The sequence below is a fragment of the Scyliorhinus canicula genome, chromosome 7 (assembly GCF_902713615.1).
Source record: "Scyliorhinus canicula chromosome 7, sScyCan1.1, whole genome shotgun sequence".
Lineage (NCBI taxonomy): Eukaryota > Metazoa > Chordata > Chondrichthyes > Carcharhiniformes > Scyliorhinidae > Scyliorhinus > Scyliorhinus canicula.
The window spans coordinates 210,054,000-210,078,121 of NC_052152.1; the positions used below are offsets into that span (position 1 = coordinate 210,054,000).

Consider the following 24,122-nt stretch of genomic DNA (forward strand, 5'->3'; position numbering starts at 1 on the left):
GGGGAGCGGCGGGGTGGAGGGGGAGTGGGGGATGGGAGGGGGAGTGGCGGGGTGGGAGGGGGAGTGGTGGGGTGGGAGGGGGAGCGGCGGGATGGGAGGGGGAGCGGCGGGGTGGGACGGGGAGTGCGGGGGAGCGGCGGGGTGGGAGGGGGAGCGGCAGGGTGGGAGGGGGAGTGGCGGGGTGGGAGGGGGAGCGGCGGGGTGGGAGGGGGAGCGGCGGGGTGGGAGGGGGAGCGGCGGGGTGGACGGGGAGTGCGGGGGGAGCGGCGGGTGGGAGGGGGAGGGGATGGGAGCGGTGGGGTGGGAGGGGGAGCGGCGGGGTGGGAGGGGGAGTGGCGGGTTGGGGGGGGGAGCGGGGGTGGGACGGGAGCGGCGGGGGTGGCAGCGAGGGGAGCGGCGGTCGGGGGAGGGGGGGGAGGGGGAGTGGCGGGGTGGGAGGGGGAGAGGCGGGGGGGAGGGGGAGCGGCGGGGTGGGGGAGGGGGAGCGGCGGGGTGGGAGGGGGAGTGGCGGGGTGGGAGGGGGAGTGGCGGGGTGGGAGGGGGAGTGGCGGGGCGGGGTGGGAGGGGGAGCGGCGGGGTAGCGGCGGGGTGGGAGGGGGAGCGGCGGGGTGGCAGCGAGGGGGAGCGGCGGGGTGGCAGCGAGGGGGAGCGGCGGGGTGGCAGCGAGGGGGAGCGGCGGGGTGGCAGCGAGGGGGAGGGCGGGGTGGCAGCGAGGGGGAGCGGGGTGAGGTGAGGGGGAGGGCGGGGTGAGGAGGGGGAGCGGCGGGGCGAGGGGGAGCGGCGGGGTGGGGGAGGGGGGGGGGGGGCGGGGGGGGGAGCGGGGTGGAGGGGAGCGGCGGGGTGGCAGCGAGGGGGAGCGGCGGGGTGGCAGCAGGGGGAGTGGGCGGCGGGGGAGGGGGGCGCGTGGGCGGGGGGTGGGAGGGGGGGGTGGCGGGTGGGAGGGGAGAGCGGCGGGGGTGGGGTGGGGGGAGCGGGGGGGGTGGCAGCGAGGGGGAGCGTTGAGCCATGAGGGGCAGCGATGGGACGTAACGGTGAGTGAAGGGGCTGACTGTGAGGGTGAGCAGTTGGGACGGACAGAGATCGCTGAATTGCTAGCGGGATTCTCGGGCCGGATGGTGAACGCCAGGTCAGTTACCCTTGGCGTGGTCTTTGTCCAGTTGATTAGCCATTTTCTTCCACTCCTCGATTCGACCCTCCAGAGGGCTTATCAGGCTGTCTGTCAGAGCCCTGTCAGGGACAAGGAAACAAACAACTCAGTAAGTGATGGGGAAGTGTGTTCAGGGAGCAAGAGAGAGAGGGAGATATAGAAAAAGCATGATAAAAGAAGAGAGAGTGAGAAGAAGAACAAGAGAATGAGATAAAGTGGGTCCAGCAGAGAGCAAAAATTGAGGTAGAGGGTTTGTTTGAAAAATGAAGATAATTTGTAAAACAGACTGACGCAGTGAGCTGTTTGAGCCTCGTCTCGATGCTGCGGTGTCTCATACACATCCTGGTCAGAGCTGAACCAATCTCCTTAGTGGCACCTGAAATAAAAATATAGAAAACATATCAATTACTTCAATTAATTCATTTACATTAGTACAGTCCAGAGGGAGCTTTACTCTGTATCTAACCCCGTGCTGTACCTGTCCTGGGAGTGTTTGATGGGGACAGTGTAGAGGGAGCTTTACTCTGTATCTAACCCGTGCTGAACTGTATCTAACTCCGTGCTCTACCTATCCTGGGACTGTTTGATGGGGACAATGTAGAGGGAACTTTATCCACCCCCAATATCCGTCCCCAATATCCATCCAAAAACTGCTTCTTTCCCGCTGTTACCAGACTCCTAAACGCCTGATTAACTCAACACTCCTGTATGCTTCACCTGATGCCAGTGTTTTCTAGTTACATTGTGGACCTTGTGTTGCCCAATTATATATTTTCTTTTCTTTTCATTTATATAATAATCTGATTGAGCTGCTCGCAAAAAAATACTTTTCACTGTACTTCGGTACACGTAACAAATCCAATCCAAGATTGTCCATCCCCAATATCCATCCGTTCCTGACACGAATCGTCTGAATGTATCGTGCTGAGGAACAGCAGAGAGACAGCCGTGTGGGTACGAAGACAAATTTATCCCATCCCCCCCCAAAATACAGCAGCCAGGGTTTCTCAAATAAATAGTCAAGTCAAACTGCAAACTGTGGGAAAATTTAAAATGTCCAGATTACAGGTTGGCTGGGATTCTTCAACACTGTATCTGGTTTCTATTTCGGAGTCATTCTGGTGGAAAGGATTCTGAGGTTCACGTTTGGAGTTTAAATAACTAACTATCTGCAATTAGATTCCCCTTTTAGCACAAAGCGAGGTTTCAAATTGCCCCGGATTCCACAGCTCAGGGTATTAGAGAGAGAGTTTCCTCATCATTAACTAAGTAAAACACCCAAATAGTTAACACTTGGGCAGGTTGTCTGAAAGCAGATTTTGATTTGGATTCAATTTTAATTTGTTGTTCACTTCTGTCAGATGCCGGTGTCTATGTATTTATATCGTGTATCCTGTGTTGCCCTATTATGTTTTTTTTTCATGTACTGATCTGTTGAGCTGCTCGCAGAAAAATACTTTTCACTGTACCTCGGTACACGTGACAATAAACAAATCCAATTGTCCTTTAGGGAAGGAAATCTGCCGTCTTTACTCGGTCTGGCCTACATGTGACTCCAAACCCACAGCAATGTGGTGGACTCTTTACTGTCCTCTGAAACCTTACAGCACCAGGTTAAAGTCCAACACGTTTGTTTGAAATCAATAGCTTTCGGAGCACTGCTCCTTCCTCAGGTGAGTAAACAGGTGGTTTCCACAAATACATATAAAGACAAAGTCAGTGATGCAAGATGATACTTTGAATGCGAGTCCTTGCATCATTGACTCTCTATATAAATGTTTCTGGAACATACCTCTCCATTGACCTGAGGAAGGAGCTGTGCTCTGAAAGCTGGTGTTTGAAACAAACCTGTTGGACTTTAACCTGGTGTCAGACTTCTTACTGCGCTCACCCCAGTCCAACGCCGGCATTTCCACATCACAGCCTCCGAAACGGCCGAGCGAGTCACTCAGTTCAAGGATAATTAGGGATAGGCAACAAATGCTGGTCCAGCCAGCGACGCCCACATCACACTGTTAATTATGAAAGTACCCCAAGCTACTTCACAACAACGTAAGTCAAACAAAAATTGACACACTACAGGGTCATGAGATGTCAAAATGTTCAAAAACAAAGGAGTGGCTTTTCGGGGGTGGGGGGGTTACAGAGTTTAGGACCTGGAGAGCTGAAGGCCAGTTTGAAGCCTGCAGGAATTTGCCATTTTATTGCTCAACACGGGATCTACTGTCTCTCAGATATTCAAACACACCTTCAACAAGAATCAAAGTGATGACCAGAGAGCTACTCCCTGAAGAGTCGAACAAATTCCAACGTGCAAGTTACAACCAAAAGCTGACATATTGGCTGAAAGAGTCTTTGCCTTGACGTCTGGAGTTGGGGGGGTCACACACTCAGTCAGGATGTGGAGTGGGTCATTTAGGACTCAGATGAAGAAAACCTTTTCACCCAGAGGGTGGTGGGAGTCTGGAACTCGCTGCCTGAAAGGGGGGTGGAGGCAGAGACCCTCAGAACATGTATACACACATAGATACATAGAAGATAGGAGCAGGAGGAGGCCTTTTGGCCCTTCGAGCCTGCTTTGCCATTCATCACGATCATGGCTGATCATCCAACTCGATAGCCTAATCCTGCTTTCTCCCCATAGCCTTTGATCCCATTCTCTCCAAGTGCTATATCCAGCCGCCTCTTGAATATATTCAAAGTTTTAGCATCAACTACTTCCTGTGGTAATAAATTCCACAGGCTCACCACTCAGAAATGTCTCCTTATCTCTGTCTGAAATGGTTTACCCAGAATCCTCAGGCTGTGACCCCTGGTTCTGGACACACCCATCATTGGTAACATCTTCCCTGCATCTACCCTGTCTAGTCCTGTTAGAATTTTATAAGTCTCTCTGAGATCCCCCCTCATTCTTCTGAACACCAGCAAGAACAATCCCAACCTAGTCAATCTCTCCTCATATGACCCTGGAATCAATCTGGTAAACCTTCGCTGCTCTCCCTCGAGAGCAAGAACATCCTTCCTCAGAGAAGGAGACCAAAACTGCACAAAACATTCCAGGTGTGGCTTCTCCAAGGTCCGATATAATTGCAGCAACACATCCCTGCTTCAATACTCGAAACCTCTCGCAATGAAGGCCAACATACCATTAGCCTTCTTTACCGCCTGCTGCACCTGCTGGGAATATTTTTCTCTACTGCCCTGTTTGTATTTTGTCCTTGGTTTCTCCACCTATCACTTTTCTTATTCACTTTTCTACCTTTTGTTTTTGTCCTTGCTCCCTCTTTCTCTGACTCCTTGCATCGGTTCCCATCCCCCTGCCACATTAGTTTAAACCCTCCCCAACCACTCTAGCAAATAGCCTCCCCAGGACATCAGTTCCAGTCCTGCCCAGGTGTAACCCGTCCGGTTTGTACAGGTCCCACCTCCCCCAGAACCGGTCCCAATGCCCCAGGAATCTGAAACCCTCCCCCTGACACCATTTCTACAGCCACGTATTCATCCTATATATCCTGTCATTTCTACTCTGACTAGCACGTGGCACCGACAGTAATCCTCAGATCACTACCTTCGAGATCCGATTTCTTAACTTCCTTCCCAGCTCCCTATATTCTGCTTTTAGGATCCCGTCCCTTTCTTTACCTGTGTCGTTTTTACCGATGTGACCACGACCACTGGCTGTTCACCTTCCCCCTCCAGAATGTCCTATATCCGCTCCGAGACAACCTTGACCATAGCACCAGGAAGGCAACACACTGTCCTGGAGTCTCGTTTGCAGCCACAGAAACGCCTGTCTATTCCCCTTACAATTGAATCCCCGATAACTATTGCACTGTCACACTTATCCCCCCTCCCCTCTGCAGCAGAACCAACCGTGGGGCCACGGGTTTGGCTGTTGCTGTTTCCCCCGAGAGGCCATTCTCCTTAACAAAGCGGTATATCTGTTCTGCAGGGGATGTACTACCTGCCTCGCTCTCTTGCTCTGTCGGGTGGTCACCCATTCCCTTCCTGTCTGCGGAGTTTCCTCCCACAAGTCCCGAAAGACGTGCTGTTAGGTGAATTGGACATTCTGAATTCTCCCTCAGTGTACCCGAACAGGCGCCGGAATGTGGTGACTAGGGGCTTTTCACAATAACTTAATTGCAGTGTTAATGTAAGCCTACTTGTGACAATAATAAACATTATTATTATTAAATATAGCTCTGGGGAGAGCACTGTGGCACAGTGGTTAGCATTGCTGCCTCACGGCGCCGAGGTCCCAGGTTCGAATCCCGGCCCTGGGTCACTGTCCGTGTGGAGTTTGCACATTCTCCCCGTGCCTGCGTGGGTTTCACCCCCACAGCCCAAAGATGTGCAGGTTATGCGGATTGGCCACGTTAAATTGCCCCTTAATTGGAAAAACCCTAATTTTAAAAAAAACAAACAAATAAAAAGATATAGCTCTTGGGGCTAAAGGGATTAAAGGATCCGCGGGGAAGGCAGGAACAGGCTATTGAACGTGATAATCAGCCATGGGCTGTTTAGCACAGGGCTAAATCGCTGGCTTTTAAAGCAGACCAAGGCAGGCCAGCAGCACGGTTCAATTCCCGTAACAGCCTTCTCGAACAGGCGCTGAATGTGGCGACTAGGGGCTTTTCACAGCAACTTCATTTGAAGCCTACTCGTGACAATAAGCGATTTTCATTTTCATTCATTTCATAATGAATGACGGAGCAGGCTGGAAGGGCTTAATGGCCTCCTCCTTCTTCTATGTTTCTATGTACTGAATTTTGTTGACATGTTTCACAGTGGGTTCTGGATTTTATTTTCGAGGAAGCCCCAGTTCTTTCTCCCCCTATCACTGGCTACAGGTAGGAAGTTCCACTTTCCACAGGGAGTCTTCATTCCCAAGGTATGATTTGTTTAAATTGAGACAAGCACAGGAAGAGTCCTGGTAACGGTGAGAATCCAGAGCCAATTGCTGGAGTTATCAGAGACGCAACTGAGTTCCCAAATCCTGGGGAGGGAAGGAATGAGAAAGATACTGAGGCAACGGGACAAAGTGTGAGAATAGATCATTTAGCTAAAGCGGAGTGGTGATGATAGGGAGGGTGAATCAAGGGAAGGGTGTCAGGCTGAGGCAGTGGGGGAGCTGTGTGTGAGTGATAGTCCAACAGACTGGAGTGCGGTTGAACAGTGTGGGTACATAATGGCTACACTGAAATGGTCAGTGTCTGGAACATATTTTGCAGATGAAATATTGATTGAATTGCCGATTACGGGCCTGTTTGAACTTCTCTCTGCCAAGATCCAATATTCCTGCAGCGGACGTCTGCTCCACAGCTGAGCTATGTGAATGTGGGCTCTGGAATTAGTGCCATGAGCAGTCAATGAATCAAACCCTGGCTCAGTCCTGCCCAAGTATAAATATTTACTGAAGTGTGGTCTGATTATTTAACAATTGGCCCAGTATCGGAGGAAGGCCATGCAGAGGATTTTTCCACGACACTCTTCACTCTCACAAAGATGCAGATCATTGCTGGGTCTGTTACAAGAGATGCAAATTTTCCCAATTCCTCAAACAAGTGACTGGGTGATAATCAGCCAAGTCAGCGAACGTCTGAGATAAATTATGAAATATTTGAGGTTGAGATAAATATGGAGCAGCACGCCAGGGAAAACTCCCAGATCTTCTGTGAAATCTTAGTTGTGGGATCTTTTGCATCCATGCAAGAGGGCAAGCTGACCCACGGTGTAATGTGTCATCAGATAGACAGCACTGCACTGTCAGAGGGTCAGTACTGAGGGAGTGCTGCACTGTCAGAGGGTCAGTACTGAGGGAGTGCCGCACTGTCAGAGGGTCAGTACTGAGGGAGCACCGCACTGTCAGAGGGTCAGTACTGAGGGAGTGCCGCACTGTCAGAGGGTCAGTACTGAGGGAGTGCCGCACTGTCAGAGGGTCAGTACTGAGGGAGTGCTGCACTGTCAGAGGGTCAGTACTGAGGGAGTGCCGCACTGTCAGAGGGTCAGTACTGAGGGAGCGCTGCACTGTCAGAGGGTCAGTACTGAGGGAATGCTGCACTGTCAGAGGGTCAGTACTGAGGGAATGCCGCACTGTCAGAGGGTCAGTACTGAGGGAGTGCTGCACTGTCAGAGGGTCAGAACTGAGGGAGTGCTGCACTGTCAGAGGGTCAGTACTGAGGGAGTGCTGCACTGTCAGAGGGTCAGTACTGAGGGAGTGCTGCACTGTCAGAGGGTCAGTACTGAGGGAGTGCTGCACTGTCAGAGGGTCAGTACTGAGGGAGTGCTGCACTGTCAGAGGGTCAGTACTGAGGGAGTGCTGCACTGTCAGAGGGTCAGTACTGAGGGAGTGCTGCACTGTCAGAGGGTCAGTACTGAGGGAGTGCTGCACTGTCAGAGGGTCAGTACTGAGGGAGTGCCTGCACTGTCAGAGGGTCAGTACTGAGGGAGTGCTGCACTGTCAGAGGGTCAGTACTGAGGGAGTGCTGCACTGTCAGAGGGTCAGTACTGAGGGAGTGCTGCACTGTCAGAGGGTCAGTACTGAGGGAGTGCTGCACTGTCAGAGGGTCAGTACTGAGGGAGTGCCGCACTGTCAGAGGGTCAGTACTGAGGGAGTGCTAGCACTGTCAGAGGGTCAGTACTGAGGGAGTGCTGCACTGTCAGAGGGTCAGTACTGAGGGAGTGCTGCACTGTCAGAGGGTCAGTACTGAGGGAGTGCTGCACTGTCAGAGGGTCAGTACTGAGGGAGTGCTGCACTGTCAGAGGGTCAGTGCTGAGGGAGTGCTGCACCGTCAGAGGGTCAGTACTGAGGGAGTGCTGCACTGTCAGAGGGTCAGTACTGAGGGAGTGCCGCACTGTCAGAGGGTCAGTACTGAGGGAATGCCGCACTGTCAGAGGGTCAGTACTGAGGGAGTGCTACACTGTCAGAGGGTCAGTACTGAGGGAGTGCTGCACTGTCAGAGGGTCAGTACTGAGGGAGTGCTACACTGTCAGAGGGTCAGTACTGAGGGAGTGCTACACTGTCAGAGGGTCAGTACTGAGGGAGTGCCGCACTGTCAGAGGGTCAGTACTGAGGGAGTGCTGCACTGTCAGAGGGTCAGTACTGAGGGAGTGCTGCACTGTCAGAGGGTCAGTACTGAGGGAGTGCCGCACTGTCAGAGGGTCAGTACTGAGGGAGTGTTGCACTGTCAGAGGGTCAGTACTGAGGGAGCGCTGCACTGTCAGAGGGTCAGTACTGAGGGAGTGCTGCACTGTCAGAGGGTCAGTACTGAGGGAGTGCCGCACTGTCAGAGGGTCAGTACTGAGGGAGTGCCGCACTGTCAGAGGGTCAGTACTGAGGGAGTGCCGCACTGTCAGAGGGTCAGTACTGAGGGAGTGCCGCACTGTCAGAGGGTCAGTACTGAGGGAGTGCCGCACTGTCAGAGGGTCAGTACTGAGGGAGCGCTGCACTGTCAGAGGGTCAGTACTGAGGGAGTGCTGCACTGTCAGAGGGTCAGTACTGAGGGAGTGCCGCACTGTCAGAGGGTCAGTACTGAGGGAGTGCCGCACTGTCAGAGGGTCAGTACTGAGGGAGTGCTGCACTGTCAGAGGGTCAGTACTGAGGGAGTGCCGCACTGTCAGAGGGTCAGTACTGAGGGAGTGCCGCACTGTCAGAGGGTCAGTACTGAGGGAGTGCCGCACTGTCAGAGGGTCAGTACTGAGGGAGTGCCGCACTGTCAGAAGGTCAGTACTGAGGGAGTGCCGCACTGTCAGAGGGTCAGTACTGAGGGAGTGCCGCACTGTCAGAGGGTCAGTACTGAGGGAGTGCCGCACTGTCAGAGGGTCAGTACTGAGGGAGTGCTGCACTGCCAGAGGGTCAGTACTGAGGGAGTGCCGCACTGTCAGAGGGTCAGTACTGAGGGAGTGCCGCACTGTCAGAGGGTCAGTACTGAGGGAGTGCCGCACTGTCAGAGGGTCAGTACTGAGGGAGTGCCGCACTGTCAGAGGGTCAGTACTGAGGGATTGCTGCACTGTCAGAGGGTCAGTACTGAGGGAGTGCCGCACTGTCAGAGGGTCAGTACTGAGGGAGTGCCGCACTGTCAGAGGGTCAGTACTGAGGGAGTGCCGCACTGTCAGAGGGTCAGTACTGAGGGAGTGCCGCACTGTCAGAGGGTCAGTACTGAGGGAGTGCTGCACTGTCAGAGGGTCAGTACTGAGAGAGTGCCGCACGGTCAGAGGGTCAGTACTGAGGGAGTGCCGCACTGTCAGAGGGTCAGTACTGAGGGAGTGCCGCACTGTCAGAGGGTCAGTACTGAGGGAGCGCTGTATGATTGGAGATGCTGTTTTTTGAGACGTGATGCTAAACTCTACTGCCCCATATGTCCTCTTGGGTGGATGTACATGATTCAATGGTCACTATCCGAAGAGCAGCAGGCTAATATATTCAAGGTCTGCTCTATATTTATCCCTGAACAGCAGCACTCAGCACAGCGTTGCTGTACATTGTCGTTGTCAGCAGGATGCTGTTGTGATCAAGCTGGTTGTTATGATTGCTATATTTTAACAGTGCCTACATTTGATTAAATATTACACTGACTGGGAAGAAGGTTGGAATCTGGCATTGTGAGAGGTTCTGCAGAAGTACAAGTATTACTTTTCTAGTCCTTTGGGAAATTATTTTCCACACTCATCTTATATAAAGACATAATTCTACAGAAATGTTGAGAATTCAGAATTCTGAGCTCAAATTGGGACAAAGGTTCATTCACCAGCCTGTGCTCCTTGATGCCAGAGGCAACCCTTGTGGGTGAAATTCTCCAGTTGTTCCCATTCTGCCACTGTTACTTTAGTGGAAACTACATTTGCACATGTTAACAGTGATGTTACAGGTCATACTGAAAACACTTCACAACTCTCTGTCTGAATCTCTCCGTCAGCTTTGAAACTCTGACTCACTGTGACGAAGGTGAACTTTCCCCCTCCTCGCCCTCCTCCACCTGCCAGCAGCCTTTGACATGTTTGACTGCACCAACCTCCTCTAACCCACCTTCACTGTGGTCCAGCTGGGTGGGACTGCCCCCACCTGGGTCCAGTCCAGTACCTAATCGTAACCAGAGAATCACTTACAATGGCTTCTCTTCCTGCTCAGTAACATTGGCATTTATCTTTGCTCCTCTCCTATTTCCCATTTTTCCCAGCGACATCATCCAAAAGCACAGAGTTAATTTTCACATGAACACTGACAACACCCAGCTCTATCTCCCCACAACCTCTCTGGACTCCTTCACTGTCTCGGAATCCCTCTCTGGACTCCTTCACTGTCTCGGAATCCCTCTCTGGACTCCTCCACTGTCTCGGAATCCCTCTCTGGACTCCTCCACTGTCTCGGAATCCCTCTCTGGACTCCTCCACTGTCTCGGAATCCCTCTCTGGACTCCTCCACTGTCTCGGAATCGCTATTTGCCCAACATCCAGTACTGGCTGAGCAAGACACTATTCCAATTAAATGTTGGGATAATCACGTCTTTGTTACCTGTCCCTGTCACAAACTCTGTTCACTCGCCACTGAATCCAACCCTTTTCCAGGCAACTCTCAACTTGCACAAGATCATTTGCAACTTTGGTGTTGTATTTGACCTCGAGATGAGCTTTGAACCACATTTCCAAGCCTTTACCAAGACCTCCTACTTCCAACTCCACAACATCACCCATCGCCATCCCTGTCCCTGTCTCAGTTCTTCAGCTGCTGGAATCCGGATCTATGATTCGGTAACTCCGATGTACTCTTGGCCAGCTCCCAAGGTAACTCCGATGTACTCTTGGCCAGCTCCCAAGGTAACTCCGATGTACTCTTGGCCAGCTCCCAAGGTAACTCCAATGTACTCTTGGCCAGCTCCCAAGGTAACTCCGATGTACTCTTGGCCAGCTCCCAAGGTAACTCCGATGTACTCTTGGCCAGCTCCCAAGGTAACTCCGATGTACTCTTGGCCAGCTCCCAAGGTAACTCCGATGTACTCTTGGCCAGCTCCCAAGGTAACTCCAATGTACTCTTGGCCAGCTCCCCGCGATCAGTTTGAAGGGACTCTGATGTCTAGATCCCAACTTGCTTCAGTTGTGTTCACTGACCCACGCTGGCTTCCGCTAAAGCAACCTGCGTTCAAATCTCTCCCCTCCTCCCACCTCTGCACTTTTCTAGCTCTCCGCATCCCTCGAATTATAGTCTCATCATCTCTCTTTCTGCTTGCTAACATCTTTTTTTTTGACCAATCTTTTGATCGTGGGTTCAAATATCAACTTTTTAGTTCGATGTCAATCCTTTATTTTGGATAAAGTTCCTGTGAAGAGTTCCCAGACGTGGAAAGTTGGATATAAACAGGAGTTGATGTGTAAACTACATAAACGGAATTAGGCTATCTCCAAGATGTACAGCCCTCTTTTAATAAGCTTATCTTCAAAGTAAAGTTTATAAACAAATTCATTCACAGATGTGGGGCTTGCTCTTGTAGACCAGTTTAGTTTAATTTTTCATGAGGAATATGGTGTGGACAGAAAACAATATTTGGTCCCTCCTCCCTTCAGCGCATCAAGAAGTAATCTTACAGAAAAGCTCAACTCTGATGCACATTAACTTCGACATTAGGTGTTCTGCTGCTGTCTGCATGAAGAATATATGTTGCTATAGCAACAAAACATTGGTCGTTGCTCAAAGGTTGATTTACATCAACACTGCCACTCCCTGAAATATTCATGTGAATCTCCAATGCAAACACAGCTCTGGATGGGACTGACATGATTCAGGACAATTCCCCACAGCTGACTGTGCAGAATGACCTCTTAGTTTCGCAGCACTAACTGTTTGTGTGTGCTTCAACTGTCCATCAACAATCAAGGAGGAAACACTGGAAAACAGTGACTGCACCCACTATAACCTGTATCCAAATTAAATATTACCCAGCAGTGGATCACAGTACCGGGGGGGGGGGCTAACACAACGGAGCTTAAACATTCCCCCCCCCCCCCTCCAACCCAGACATTTCACGCCTGCATACAAAAAGGTTTTGATCGAGAGACTTTAACGATTTGGTATACGGATGAGTTTTCAGACGGGGGAACGGGGGCAAGAATTGTTTTCATTTGGAAGAATAAAAAGAAGGAGAGAGAGAAAGAGAGAGGGGTGAATCTGACCAAGCGCTTTGACAAGTACATCTCAGGATCACATACAAAATTACCCGGCTGAAGCATCCACAATTTGAGTTGTTTTCCTGTCTCGTGAACTCAGGAAATATTGTGGCAACTTTTAACAGCAGATATTAATAATGCAGATTCCCTCTGCTGCTGCTGCCTCGAGCCAGCTCGGCACTGCCCCCCTGCTACCTCCCCCCACCCCCCACCAATTCCCCCAAGCCGGCTTATTATTCCATACTCTGCCCAGGTAACATCAATAATATCATTGGAAAAAATACAGGCCTCAGATGATATACCTGGACATTCCAGCTGAGGGTATACAGCTACACTTTTACAGCAGATGCCACCAGTACAAAGGGAGCCCCTGGACAATCAAACAGATGATGTTAGCTCTGGAGCAGCTTCCAATCAACAGGCTGTAGTGAGGGCCGTTAGTCTGGACCTGACATAAACTCGGTGGCTGAGAGCTCGATGAAGTTATGGGATGGGAGGGAGTGGGATCCTCCAATCAGGAGCTAACAGGGCAGTGGATGTGCAGGAGATGGGGAAATGGTTTAGGAACCCCTGACTCCGGAGCTGCTGAATGGAATTCTGTTTAAGGGGCACAGATTATTGGTGCTGTGCAGCCTGGTCCTCTAATCAAATGGTCTTCGTTTGGTTCCTGGGCTTTATTGCTGCTGATTCGTCAGGTGTTCTGAAGGACCAAAGTCATCAGAACAAGAAACTTATCTGGGAGTTCAAACTACTGATAATATTACTGGCAGGGGGAGAGACTGGCAGGGGGAGAGACTGGCAGGGGGAGAGACTGGCAGGGGGAGAGACTGGCAGGGGGAGAGACTGGCAGGGGGAGAGACTGGCAGGGGGAGAGACTGGCAGGGGGAGAGACTGGCAGGTAGAGAGACTGGCAGGGGGAGAGACTGGCAGGGGGAGAGACTGGCAGGGGGAGAGACTGGCAGGGGGAGAGACTGGCAGGGGGAGAGACTGGCAGGGGGAGTGACTGGCAGGGGGAGTGACTGGCAGGGGGAGTGACTGGCAGGGGGAGAGACTGGCAGGGGGAGTGACTGGCAGGGGGAGTGACTGGCAGGGGGAGTGACTGGCAGGGGGAGTGACTGGCAGGGGGAGTGACTGGCAGGGGGAGAGACTGGCAGGGGGAGAGACTGGCAAGGGGAGAGACTGGCAGGGGGAGAGACTGGCAGGGGGAGAGACTGGCAGGTAGAGAGACTGGCAGGGGGAGAGACTGGCAGGGGGAGTGACTGGCAGGGGGAGTGACTGGCAGGGGGAGAGACTGGCAGGGGGAGAGACTGGCAGGGGGAGTGACTGGCAGGGGGAGTGACTGGCAGGGGGAGAGACTGGCAGGGGGAGTGACTGGCAGGGGGAGAGACTGGCAGGGGGAGTGACTGGCAGGGGGAGAGACTGGCAGGGGGAGTGACTGGCAGGGGGAGTGACTGGCAGGGGGAGTGACTGGCAGGGGGAGAGACTGGCAGGGGGAGAGACTGGCAAGGGGAGAGACTGGCAGGGGGAGAGACTGGCAGGGGGAGAGACTGGCAGGGGGAGAGACTGGCAGGGGGAGAGACTGGCAGGGGGAGAGACTGGCAGGGGGAGAGACTGGCAGGGGGAGAGACTGGCAGGGGGAGAGACTGGCGGGGGAGAGACTGGCAGGGGAGAGACTGGCAGGGGGAGAGACTGGCAGGGGGAGAGACTGGCAGGGGGAGAGACTGGCAGGGGGAGAGACTGGCAGGGGGAGGGACTGGCAGGGGGAGAGACTGGCAGGGGGAGAGACTGGCAGGGGGAGAGACTGGCAGGGGGAGAGACTGGCAGGGGGAGAGACTGGCAGGGGGAGAGACTGGCAGGGGGAGAGACTGGCAGGGGAGAGACTGGCAGGGGGAGACACTGGCAGGGGGAGACACTGGCAGGGGGAGTCACTGGCAGGGGGAGTCACTGGCAGGGGGAGTCACTGGCAGGGGGAGTCACTGGCAGGGGGAGACACTGGCAGGGGGAGTCACTGGCAGGGGGAGAGACTGGCAGGGGGAGACATCTGTCTCTGGCCCACAATACTGGCTTGAGCAGGAGGCGACCAATAAGCTTCATGTTCAGCACCAAACATCACGTCCAGTTCCACTCAAGAAGTTCAGCACCATTCAGGACAAAGGAGCCCACTTCAACATTAAACATTCACTTCCCAATTGGGCAGCACGGTGGCGCAGTGGTTAGCACTGCTGGCTCACGGCGCTGAGGTCCCAGGGTCGATCCCGGCCCCGGGTCACTGTCCGTGTGGAGTTTGCACATTCTCCCCGTGTCTGCGTGGGTCTCATTCCCTCAACCCAAAGATGTGCAGAGTAGGTGGATTGGCCACGATAAACTGTCTCTTATTGGAATTTTTTAAAACAATAACTTCTCTCCACTATAGAACATAGAACCCTACAGCACAGTACAGGCCCTTCAGCCCACGATGTTGTGCCGACCATTTATCCTAATCTAAGATCAACCTAACCTACACCCCTTCAATTTACTGCTGTCCATGTGCCTGTCCAAGAGTCGCTTAAATGTCCCTAATGACTCTGACTCCACCATCTCTGCTGGCCGTGCATTCCACACACCCACCACTCTCTGTGTAAAGAACCTACCTCTGACATCTTCCCTATACCTTCCTCCAATCACCTTCAAATTATGTCCCCTCACCACAGCCATTTCCACCCTGGGGAAAAGTCTCTGACTATCCACTCTATCCATGCCTCTCATCACCTTGTACACCTCTATCAAGTCACCTCTCTGCCTTCTTCGCTCCAGTGAGAAAAGCCCTGGCTTCCTCAACCTTTCTTCATAAGACATGCCCTCCAGTCCAGGCAGCATCCTGGGAAATCTCCTCTGTACCCTCTCCAAAGCATCCACATCCTTCCTATAATGAGGCGACCAGAACTGGACACAATATTCCAAATGTGGTCTAACTAGAGTTTTATAAAGCTACAGCAAAACCTTGCGGCTCTTAAACTCAATCCCCCTGTTAATGAAAGCAAACACATCATACACCTTCTTAACAACCCTATCAACCTGGGTGGTAACTTTGAAGGATCTATGTACGTGGATCCCAAGATCCCTCTGTTCCTCCACACTTCCAAGAATCCTGTCTTTAACCCTGTATTCAGCATTCAAACTCGACCTTCCAAAATGAATCACTTCACATTTATCAAGGTAGAAGTCCATCTGCCACTTCTCAGCCCAGCTCTGCATTCTGTCAATGTCCTGTTGTAACCTGCAACAGCCCTCAACACTATCTACAACTCCACCAACCTTCGTGTCATCGGCAAACTTACTGACCCACCCTTCCACTTCCTCATCCAAGTCATTTATAAAAACCACAAAGAGCAGAGGTCCTAGAACAGATCCTTGCGGGACACCACTGGTCACCGACCTCCAGACAGAATACTTTCCATCCACTACCACACGCTGTCTTCTTTAGGCCAGCCAATTCTGTATCCAGACAGCCAGATTTCCCTGCATCCCATGCCCCCTAACTTTCTGAATGAGCCTACCATGGGGAACCTTATCAAATGCTTTACTGAAATCCATATACACCACATCCACTGCCCAACCTTCATCAATGTGTCTCGTCACATCCTCAAAGAATTCAATAAGGCTTGTGAGGCATGACCTGCCCCTCACAAAGCCACACTGACTATCTTTAATCAAACTATGTTTTTCTAAATAATCATAAATCCTATCTCTTAGAATCCTTTCCAATACTCACCACAGACGTAAGACTGATGGGTCTGTAATTCCCAGGGATTTCCCTATTCCCTTTCTTGAACAGGGGAACAACATTTGCTTCCCTCCAATCATCCGGTACTACTCCAGTGGAGAGTGAGGATGCAAAGATCATCGCCAACGGCGCAGCAATCTCCTCCCTCACTTCCCGTAGTAACCTTGGGTATATCCCATCTGGCCCAGGGGACTTATCTATTCTGATGCTTTTCAAAATTTCCAGCACATCCTCCTTCTTAATATCAACCTGTTCGAGCCTATTAACCTGGTTCACACTGTTCTCATGAGCAACAAGGTCCCTCTCTCTAGTGAATACTGAAGCAAAATATTCATTTAGGGCCTCCCCCATCGCCTCAGACTCTAGGCACAAGTTCCCTCCACTATCCCTGATCGGCCCTACTCTCACTCTGATCATCATCTTATTTCTCACATAAGTGTGGAACGCCTTGGGGTTTGCCCTAATCCTTCCCGTCAGGGCTTTTTCATGCCCCCTTCTAGCTCTCCTAAGTCCATTTTTGAGTTCCTTCCTGGCTACCTTGTAACCCTCTAGAGCCGAGTCAGATCCTTGCTTCCTCAACCTTACATAAGCTTCCTTCTTCCTCTTGACTAGAAGCTCCATTTCTCTTGTCACCCAAGGCTCCTTCACCTTACCATTCCTTCCTCGTCTCAGTGGGACAAAATTATCCAGCACTCGCAGCAAGTGCTCCTTAAACAATCCCCACATTACTGTTATACATTTCCCCAAGAACAACTGTTCCCACTTTATGCTCCTCAGCTCCTGTCTAATAGCAGTATAATTTTCCCTCTCCCAATTAAATACCTTCCCATACTGTGTGTTCCTATCCCTCTCCATGACTATGGTAAAGGTCAAGGAGTTGTGGTCACTGTCACCGAAATGCTCTCCCACCGAGACCTCTGACACCCGGCCTGGTTCGCTGCTGAGCACCAAATCCAATATGCCCCCCCCCCCAGTCGGCCTATCTACATATTGAGTCAGGAATCCTTCCGGTACACACCTGACAAAATCTGCTCCATCCAAACCATTTGCACTAAGGAGGTTCCAGTCAATATTCGGGAAGTTGAAGTCACCCATGACAACGACTCTGTTACTTCTGCACTTTTCCAAGATCTGCCGCCCAATCTGTTTCTCTATCTCTCTGCTGCTATTGGGGGGTCTATAGAAAACTCCCAATAAAGTGACTGCTCCTTTCTTGTTTCTGACTTCCACCCATACTGACTCAGTGGACAAACCCTCCTCAACTACCTCCTTTCTGCAGCTGTGATGCACTCCCTAATTAACAGTGCCACTCCCCCTCCTCTTTTACCTCCCTCCCTATTCTTCTTAAAACATCTAAACCCTGGAACAACAAACCACCATTCCTGCCCCTGTGAAATCCATGTCTCCATCATGGTCACAACATCGTAGTTCCAAGTACTGATCCATGCTCTAAGTTAATCTCCCTTATTCCTGACACTCCTTGCATTGAAACAGACACACTTTAACCCATCCCACTGAGTAAAACGTTGCCCTAACAACTGTCTATCCTTCCTCACAGACTTGCTGCATCCTATTTCTGCCTGTTCAACAGCTACCCTATCCTCTGATCCATAGCTCTGGTTCCCATCCCCCTGCCAAACTAGTTTAAACCCTCCCGAAGGGCTCTAGCAAACCTCCCACCCAGGATATTGGTGCCCCTCCAGTTTAGGTGCAATTCGTCCTTCATGTACAGGTCCCACCTTCCCCAGAAAGTATCCCAATGATCCACATATCTGAAGCCTTCCCTCCTGCACCAGCCGTGTAGCCACGTGTTCAGCTGCACTCGCTCTCTGTTCCTTGTCTCACTTGCACGTGGCACCGGTAGCAATCCTGAGATCACTAGTCTGCTTGTCCTGCTCTTTAGCTTCCAACCTAACTCCCTAAAATCACTTTTTAGATCCTCATTCCTTTTCTTAGCTATGTCATTGGTGCCTATGTGCACCACGACTTCTGGTTGCTCCCCCTCCCCCTTAAGAATCCTGTAGACTCGATCCGAGACATCCCTGACCCTGGCACCTGGGAGGCAACTTTCCTTCCGGGAGTCTCGCTCACGACCACAGAATCTCCGATCCATTCTCCTAACCATTAAGTTTCCTATCACTATTGCTTTTCCATTCCCCCCCCCCTTCCCTTCTGAGCCCCAGAGACAGACTCAGTGCCAGAGACCTGGCCGCTGGGGCCTTCCCCCGGTAGGTCATCACCCCCAACAGCATTCAAAATGGTATACTTGTTTTGAAGGGGAATGGCCACGAGGGGTCCCTGCACTGTCTGCTTGTTTGTTTTCTTTCCCCTGACCGTAACCCAGCTACTCTTGTGCTGCACCTTGGGTGTGGCTACCTCCCTGTAACTCGTCTCAATAACCCCCTCTGCCTCCCGGATAATCCGAAGTTCATCCAGCTCCAGCTCCAGTTCCCTAACGCTGTCTCTGAAGAGCTGGAGTCGGGTGCACTTCCCGCAGGTATAGTCAGCGGGAACACTGGTGGTATCCCTCACCACCCACATCCAGCGCCGGCCCTAGGGTTGCTGGCGCCCCGGGCAAGCTGAACTTTGGTGCCCCTGGGGGGTGGGGCCGAGGGGGGGGGGGGCCGAGAGTGGGGGGGCGGGGCCGAGGGGGGGGGCGGGGTGGAGCGGACCCGAGGGGGGGGCGGACCCGAGGGGGCGGGGCGGGCGGACCCGAGGGGGGGGCGGACCGAGGGGGGGGGGGGCGGGGGGAGCCGCCCTGGGGGAGGGCGGCCACCGCGCGAGGGCGGCCACCGCGCATGCGCTGGTTGGCACCTGCCCAACTGCGCATGCGCGGGACCCGAGTCTCTGGCGCCCCCTAGCACATGGTGCCCCGGGCGACTGCCCGAGTTGCCGGTGCCTTGAGCCGGCCCTGCCCACATCCTACAGGAGGAGCATGCAACTGCCCTAGCCTCCATCCCCTCTGATCTGAATTCACAAAGAGATTTAAAGGGGGGAAAAAAAGAGAGATTAAAAACCCGTTCGGCCCTTTATACTGCTGCTACTCACCCAAGTGAACCTTCGGAAACTGACGATTCTGCAAAATGGAATAACGATGGCTTGCTGCCCCCAAAAAACAAAACAAGCAAAAAATAAAATTTTAAAAAAACTATTGACGAACAGCAGCAGCCGTGTGTCCCATGTACAACAGGCATTTTCAAAGTCGGCGTCGGGACCCAGGGTGGGTCGGGGGTGTGTGTCGGGTGGGTCGCTGAGCTGTCCGTTGCGGCGCTCCCGATCGCGCAAATTCGCGCACAACAGCCGGCTTTTAACAATGCTGGCTGCGAGCAGCGTTCAAAAAGGCCGCGACCATATTAAAAAAATGCGGCCGCACGGAGTAGAGTTTTGAACATACGCACCGATCAGCGGGCACGCATGCGCAGTGCGGCCGTATTTATGTTATATAGTGGTGGCCTTTTTGAAGGCCGCTTGCTCTGCCCGGTTCGGGAGTGCTTGGCTCTTCTGAACGAAGCTAAGGCCGAGATTCCCCCCCCCCCCCCCCCCCCCCCCCCGGCGACCAGCACCATCGGACCCACCCACAGAGATCCAACACTCTGGCCCCACCTCGGAACTCGCCTGTATCTACAGCGGGCTCATCCTGCACCACAACGTCAACGAAGACAAACTCAATGCCCAGATTAAAACAGCTGGTGTGATCATTGAGCCTTTCTGGCTTGGTCTGTTTGCCAAGGCATTGGCTAATATTGACGTCAATAATCTGATCTGTACCGTTGCTGCTGGTAGCTTTGCCCCAGCTGCTGCAGCTGTTGTTTCCACTGCTGCCCCTTTTGCTGCTGAAGAGAAAAAGGAAGAGAAGAAACAGGAAGAATCTGAAGAGTCTGACGATGACATGGGCTTTGGTCTCTTTGATTAAACGTCCCGTGCGACAACATTGTTACAATTTACAAAATATAAATAAAAATTGAATATAAAAGGCGGCTGCTGTGGCTGCTGCCCTGAATTTCTGCACTCGGAGACGCAGAAGATTTAAAAAAAAATTCGATGTAATCTTCCTGCCAGAGGGAGGCAGAGGGCAGGTCACAGCCCCCGAACGTCGCCATCATGTGCTTTGGGCACGATTGCGATTCCTCCATATTGTCAGCAGCAAACAAGGTAAGAGAAAATGGTGGGTAGCGAAGGTTGGCCGGTTGGTGAAAATGGGTCCCAGGAAAATAAGTCTGGAAAACACTGATCTACAAGATGCACTGTAGCAACTCACCAAGGTTCCTTAGGCAGCGCCTTCCAAATCCACGTCTGCTACCATCTAGAAGCACAAGAACAGCAGATACCTGGGAACCTCACCACCTGGAGGTTCCCCTCCAAGTCACTCACCACCCTGACTTGGAAATTCACTGTCGCTAGCACAACATCCTGGAGCTCCCTCCCTAACAGCACAGTGAGTGTACCTACCTCCCTAACAGCACAGTGAGTGTACCTACCTCCCTAACAGCACAGTGAGTGTACCTACCTCCCTAACAGCACAGCGAGTGTACCTACCTCCCTAACAGCACAGCGAGTGTACCTACCTCCCTAACAGCACAGTGAGTGTACCTACCTCCCTAACAGCACAGTGAGTGTACCTACCTCCCTAACAGCACAGCGAGTGTACCTACCTCCCTAACAGCACAGTGAGTGTACCTACCTCCCTAACAGCACAGCGAGTGTACCTACCTCCCTAACAGCACAGCGAGTGTACCTACCTCCCTAACAGCACAGCGAGTGTACCTACCTCCCTAACAGCACAGCGAGTGTACCTACCTCCCTAACAGCACAGTGAGTGTACCTACCTCCCTAACAGCACAGTGAGTGTACCTACCTCCCTAACAGCACAGTGAGTGTACCTACCTCCCTAACAGCACAGTGAGTGTACCTACCTCCCTAACAGCACAGTGAGTGTACCTACCTCCCTAACAGCACAGTGAGTGTACCTACCTCCCTAACAGCACAGTGAGTGTACCTACCTCCCTAACAGCACAGTGAGTGTACCTACCTCCCTAACAGCACAGCGAGTGTACCTACCTCCCTAACAGCACAGTGAGTGTACCTACCTCCCTAACAGCACAGCGAGTGTACCTACCTCCCTAACAGCACAGTGAGTGTACCTGCCTCCCTAACAGCACAGCGAGTGTACCTACCTCCCTAACAGCACAGTGAGTCTACCTACCTCCCTAACAGCACAGTGAGTGTACCTACCTCCCTAACAGCACAGTGAGTGTACCTACCTCCCTAACAGCACAGTGAGTGTACCTACCTCCCTAACAGCACAGTCGGTGCTCACTGCCACTTCCTCAAGAACAAAAATGCTGACCTGGCCAGTGACATCCCCAATCCCGGCCCAGCCCAATCCCGGCCCAGCCCAATCCCGGCCCAGCCCAATCCCGGCCCAGCCCAATCCCGGCCCAGCCCAATCCCGGCCCAGCCCAATCCCGGCCCAGCCCAATCCCGGCCCAGCCCAATCCCGGCCCAGCCCAATCCCGGCCCAGACCAATCCCGGCCCAGCCCAATCCCGGCCCAGCCCAATCCCGGCCCAGCCCAATCCCGGCCCAGCCCAATCCCGGCCCTGATCGGCACAAGCTGTCCTATGAAGATCTTTGAATTTGGATTTGTTTATTGTCACGTGGACCGAGGGCAGTCCATTAGAGGATCATTTAGGAGTCTGGTAACAGCGGGGAAGAAGCTGTTTTTGAATCTGATGGTTCAACACAGTCCAAAGATGTGCGGGTCAGGTGGATTGGCCATGCTAAAATTGCCCGTAGTGTAAGGTTAATGGGGGGATTGTTGGGTTACGGGTATACGGGTTACGTGGGTTTAAGTAGGGTGATCATTGTTCGGCACAACATCGAGGGCCGAAGGGCCTGTTCTGTGCTGTACTGTTCTATGTTCTATGTTCTCAGATCTTTAAGCGCCTCTGACGATAGTTGACCACCACGTATGTGATAAGGAAACGAAGAGCAGGGTGAGAGTTTCTGGAAAGCGCTTGGACGTATCCAGCGTTAGAAACAGCGCTGGTTTTAAATTCAGCCCCGGGAAAAATCAGAACCACAAACATGCCAGAAGATGGTTCATTTGGTAACCAATGGCAACAGAGAAAATAACTCATTTGAGAAACACAATAACTGGGAGTTGAATTTAACTGCCACAAAGTCGATCCGAATGGCAGGAATTTGTAAATACACAATGGAGTATAGTTTGCATTTTATGTACTCTGTGATGAACAACATTTCCATACAGCAGAGTGTTGGCCAAAATCCATGCTTCCTTATTAAATGTAGCGCTTGTTCTCGAGCACTCAGTTAATATCAACACCAAGGAGAAAATGTGTTAGCAACACAGAACGGGGGAGGATTTCCTGTTTGTTATTTTCAGACAAATCATTACTGTTCTGCAAGAGAATGCATTTAGATCTGTGACAATTAGCAATCAAGGAAGACCCGTCGCTATTTTGAAAGCAAACTCCTTTACCCACCTGAGAGAGAGTGCCTGAGCTCCAGACACTGACAATGCCAAGATCTACACCCAGCTTTCCCCACACAACTGCCACAATCATTCATGGCACCCAAAAAGAGCCTATTCAGCACATCAACTCAAGTCCATGCTGGTTCTACGCAGAGGAATTGTGTTGTCAAAACTTGTCCACTTCATTAGAGAATTTTCCACTATCATATAACACAGAGCAGTGTAGCAGGAGCTTTACTCTGTATCTAACCCCGTGCTGTACCTGTCCTGGGAGTGTTTGATGGGGACAGTGTGGAGGGAGCTTTACTCTGTATCTAACCCCGTGCTGTACCTGTCCTGGGAGTGTTTGATGGGTACAGTGTAGAGGGAGCTTTACTCTGTATCTAACCCTGTGCTGTACCTGTCCAGGGAGTGTTTGATGGGAACAGTGTAGAGGGAGCTTTACTCTGTATCTAACCCCGTGCTGTGCCTGTCCTGGGAGGGTTTGATGGGGACAGTGTAGAGGGAGCTTTACTCTGTATCTAACCCCGTGCTGTACCTGTCCTGGGAGTGTTTGATGGGTACAGTGTAGAGGGAGCTTTACTCTGTATCTAACCCCGTGCTGTACCTGTCCTGGGAGTGTTTGATGGGGACAGTATAGAGGTAGCTTTACTCTGTATCTAACCCTGTGCTGTACCTGTCCAGGGAGTGTTTGATGGGAACAGTGTAGAGGGAGCTTTACTCTGTATCTAACCCCGTGCTGTGCCTGTCCTGGGAGGGTTTGATGGGGACAGTGTAGAGGGAGTTTTACTCTGTATCTAACCCCGTGCTGTACCTGTCCTCGGAGTGTTTGATGGGGACAATGTAGAGGGAGCGTTATCTGTATCTAACCCCGTGCTGTACCTGTCCTGGGAGTGTTTGATGGGAACAGTGTAGAGGGAGCTTTACTCTGCATCTAACCCCGTGCTGTACCTGTCCTGGGAGTGTTTGATGGGGACAGTATAGAGGTAGCTTTACTCTGTATCTAACCCCGTGCTGTGCCTGTCCTGGGAGGGTTTGATGGGAACAGTGTAGAGGGAGCTTTACTCTGTATCTAACCCCGTGCTGTACCTGTCCTGGGAGTGTTTGATGGGACAATGTAGAGGGAGCTTTATAATGCATCTAACCCCGCGCTGTACATGTCCTGGGAGTGTTTGATGGGGACAGTGTAGAGGGAGCTTTACTCTGTATCTAACCCCGTGCTGTACCTGTCCTGGGAGTGTTTGATGGGGACAGTGTAGAGGGAGCTTTACTCTGTATCTAACCCCGTGCTGTCCCTGTCCTGGGAGTGTTTGATGGGGACAGTGTAGAGGGAGCTTTACTCTGTATCTAACCCCGTGCTGTGCCTGTCCTGGGATTGTTTGATGGGGACAGTGTAGAGAGAGCTTTACTCTGTATCTAACCCCGTGCTGTACCTGTCCTGGGAGGGTTTGATGGGGACAGTGTAGAGGGAGCTTTACTCTGTATCTAACCCCATGCTGTGCCTGTCCTGGGATTGTTTGATGGGGACAGTGTAGAGAGAGCTTTACTCTGTATCTAACC

General features: G+C 52.2%; 1 protein-coding gene across 1 annotated transcript in view; it reads right to left on the reverse strand.

The window, feature by feature from the left end:
* The window catches only part of mtss1 (MTSS I-BAR domain containing 1), a 184,804-nt gene that overhangs the window by 90,660 nt on the left and 70,022 nt on the right, over positions 1-24,122 (reverse strand). Inside the window, exons 5-6 of the mRNA XM_038802410.1 lie at positions 1,439-1,523; positions 1,136-1,227 (exon numbers count right to left, since the gene is read on the reverse strand). Of these exons, the coding sequence (XP_038658338.1) occupies positions 1,136-1,227; positions 1,439-1,523 (177 nt within the window). The remainder of the gene's footprint in view (positions 1-1,135; positions 1,228-1,438; positions 1,524-24,122) is intronic.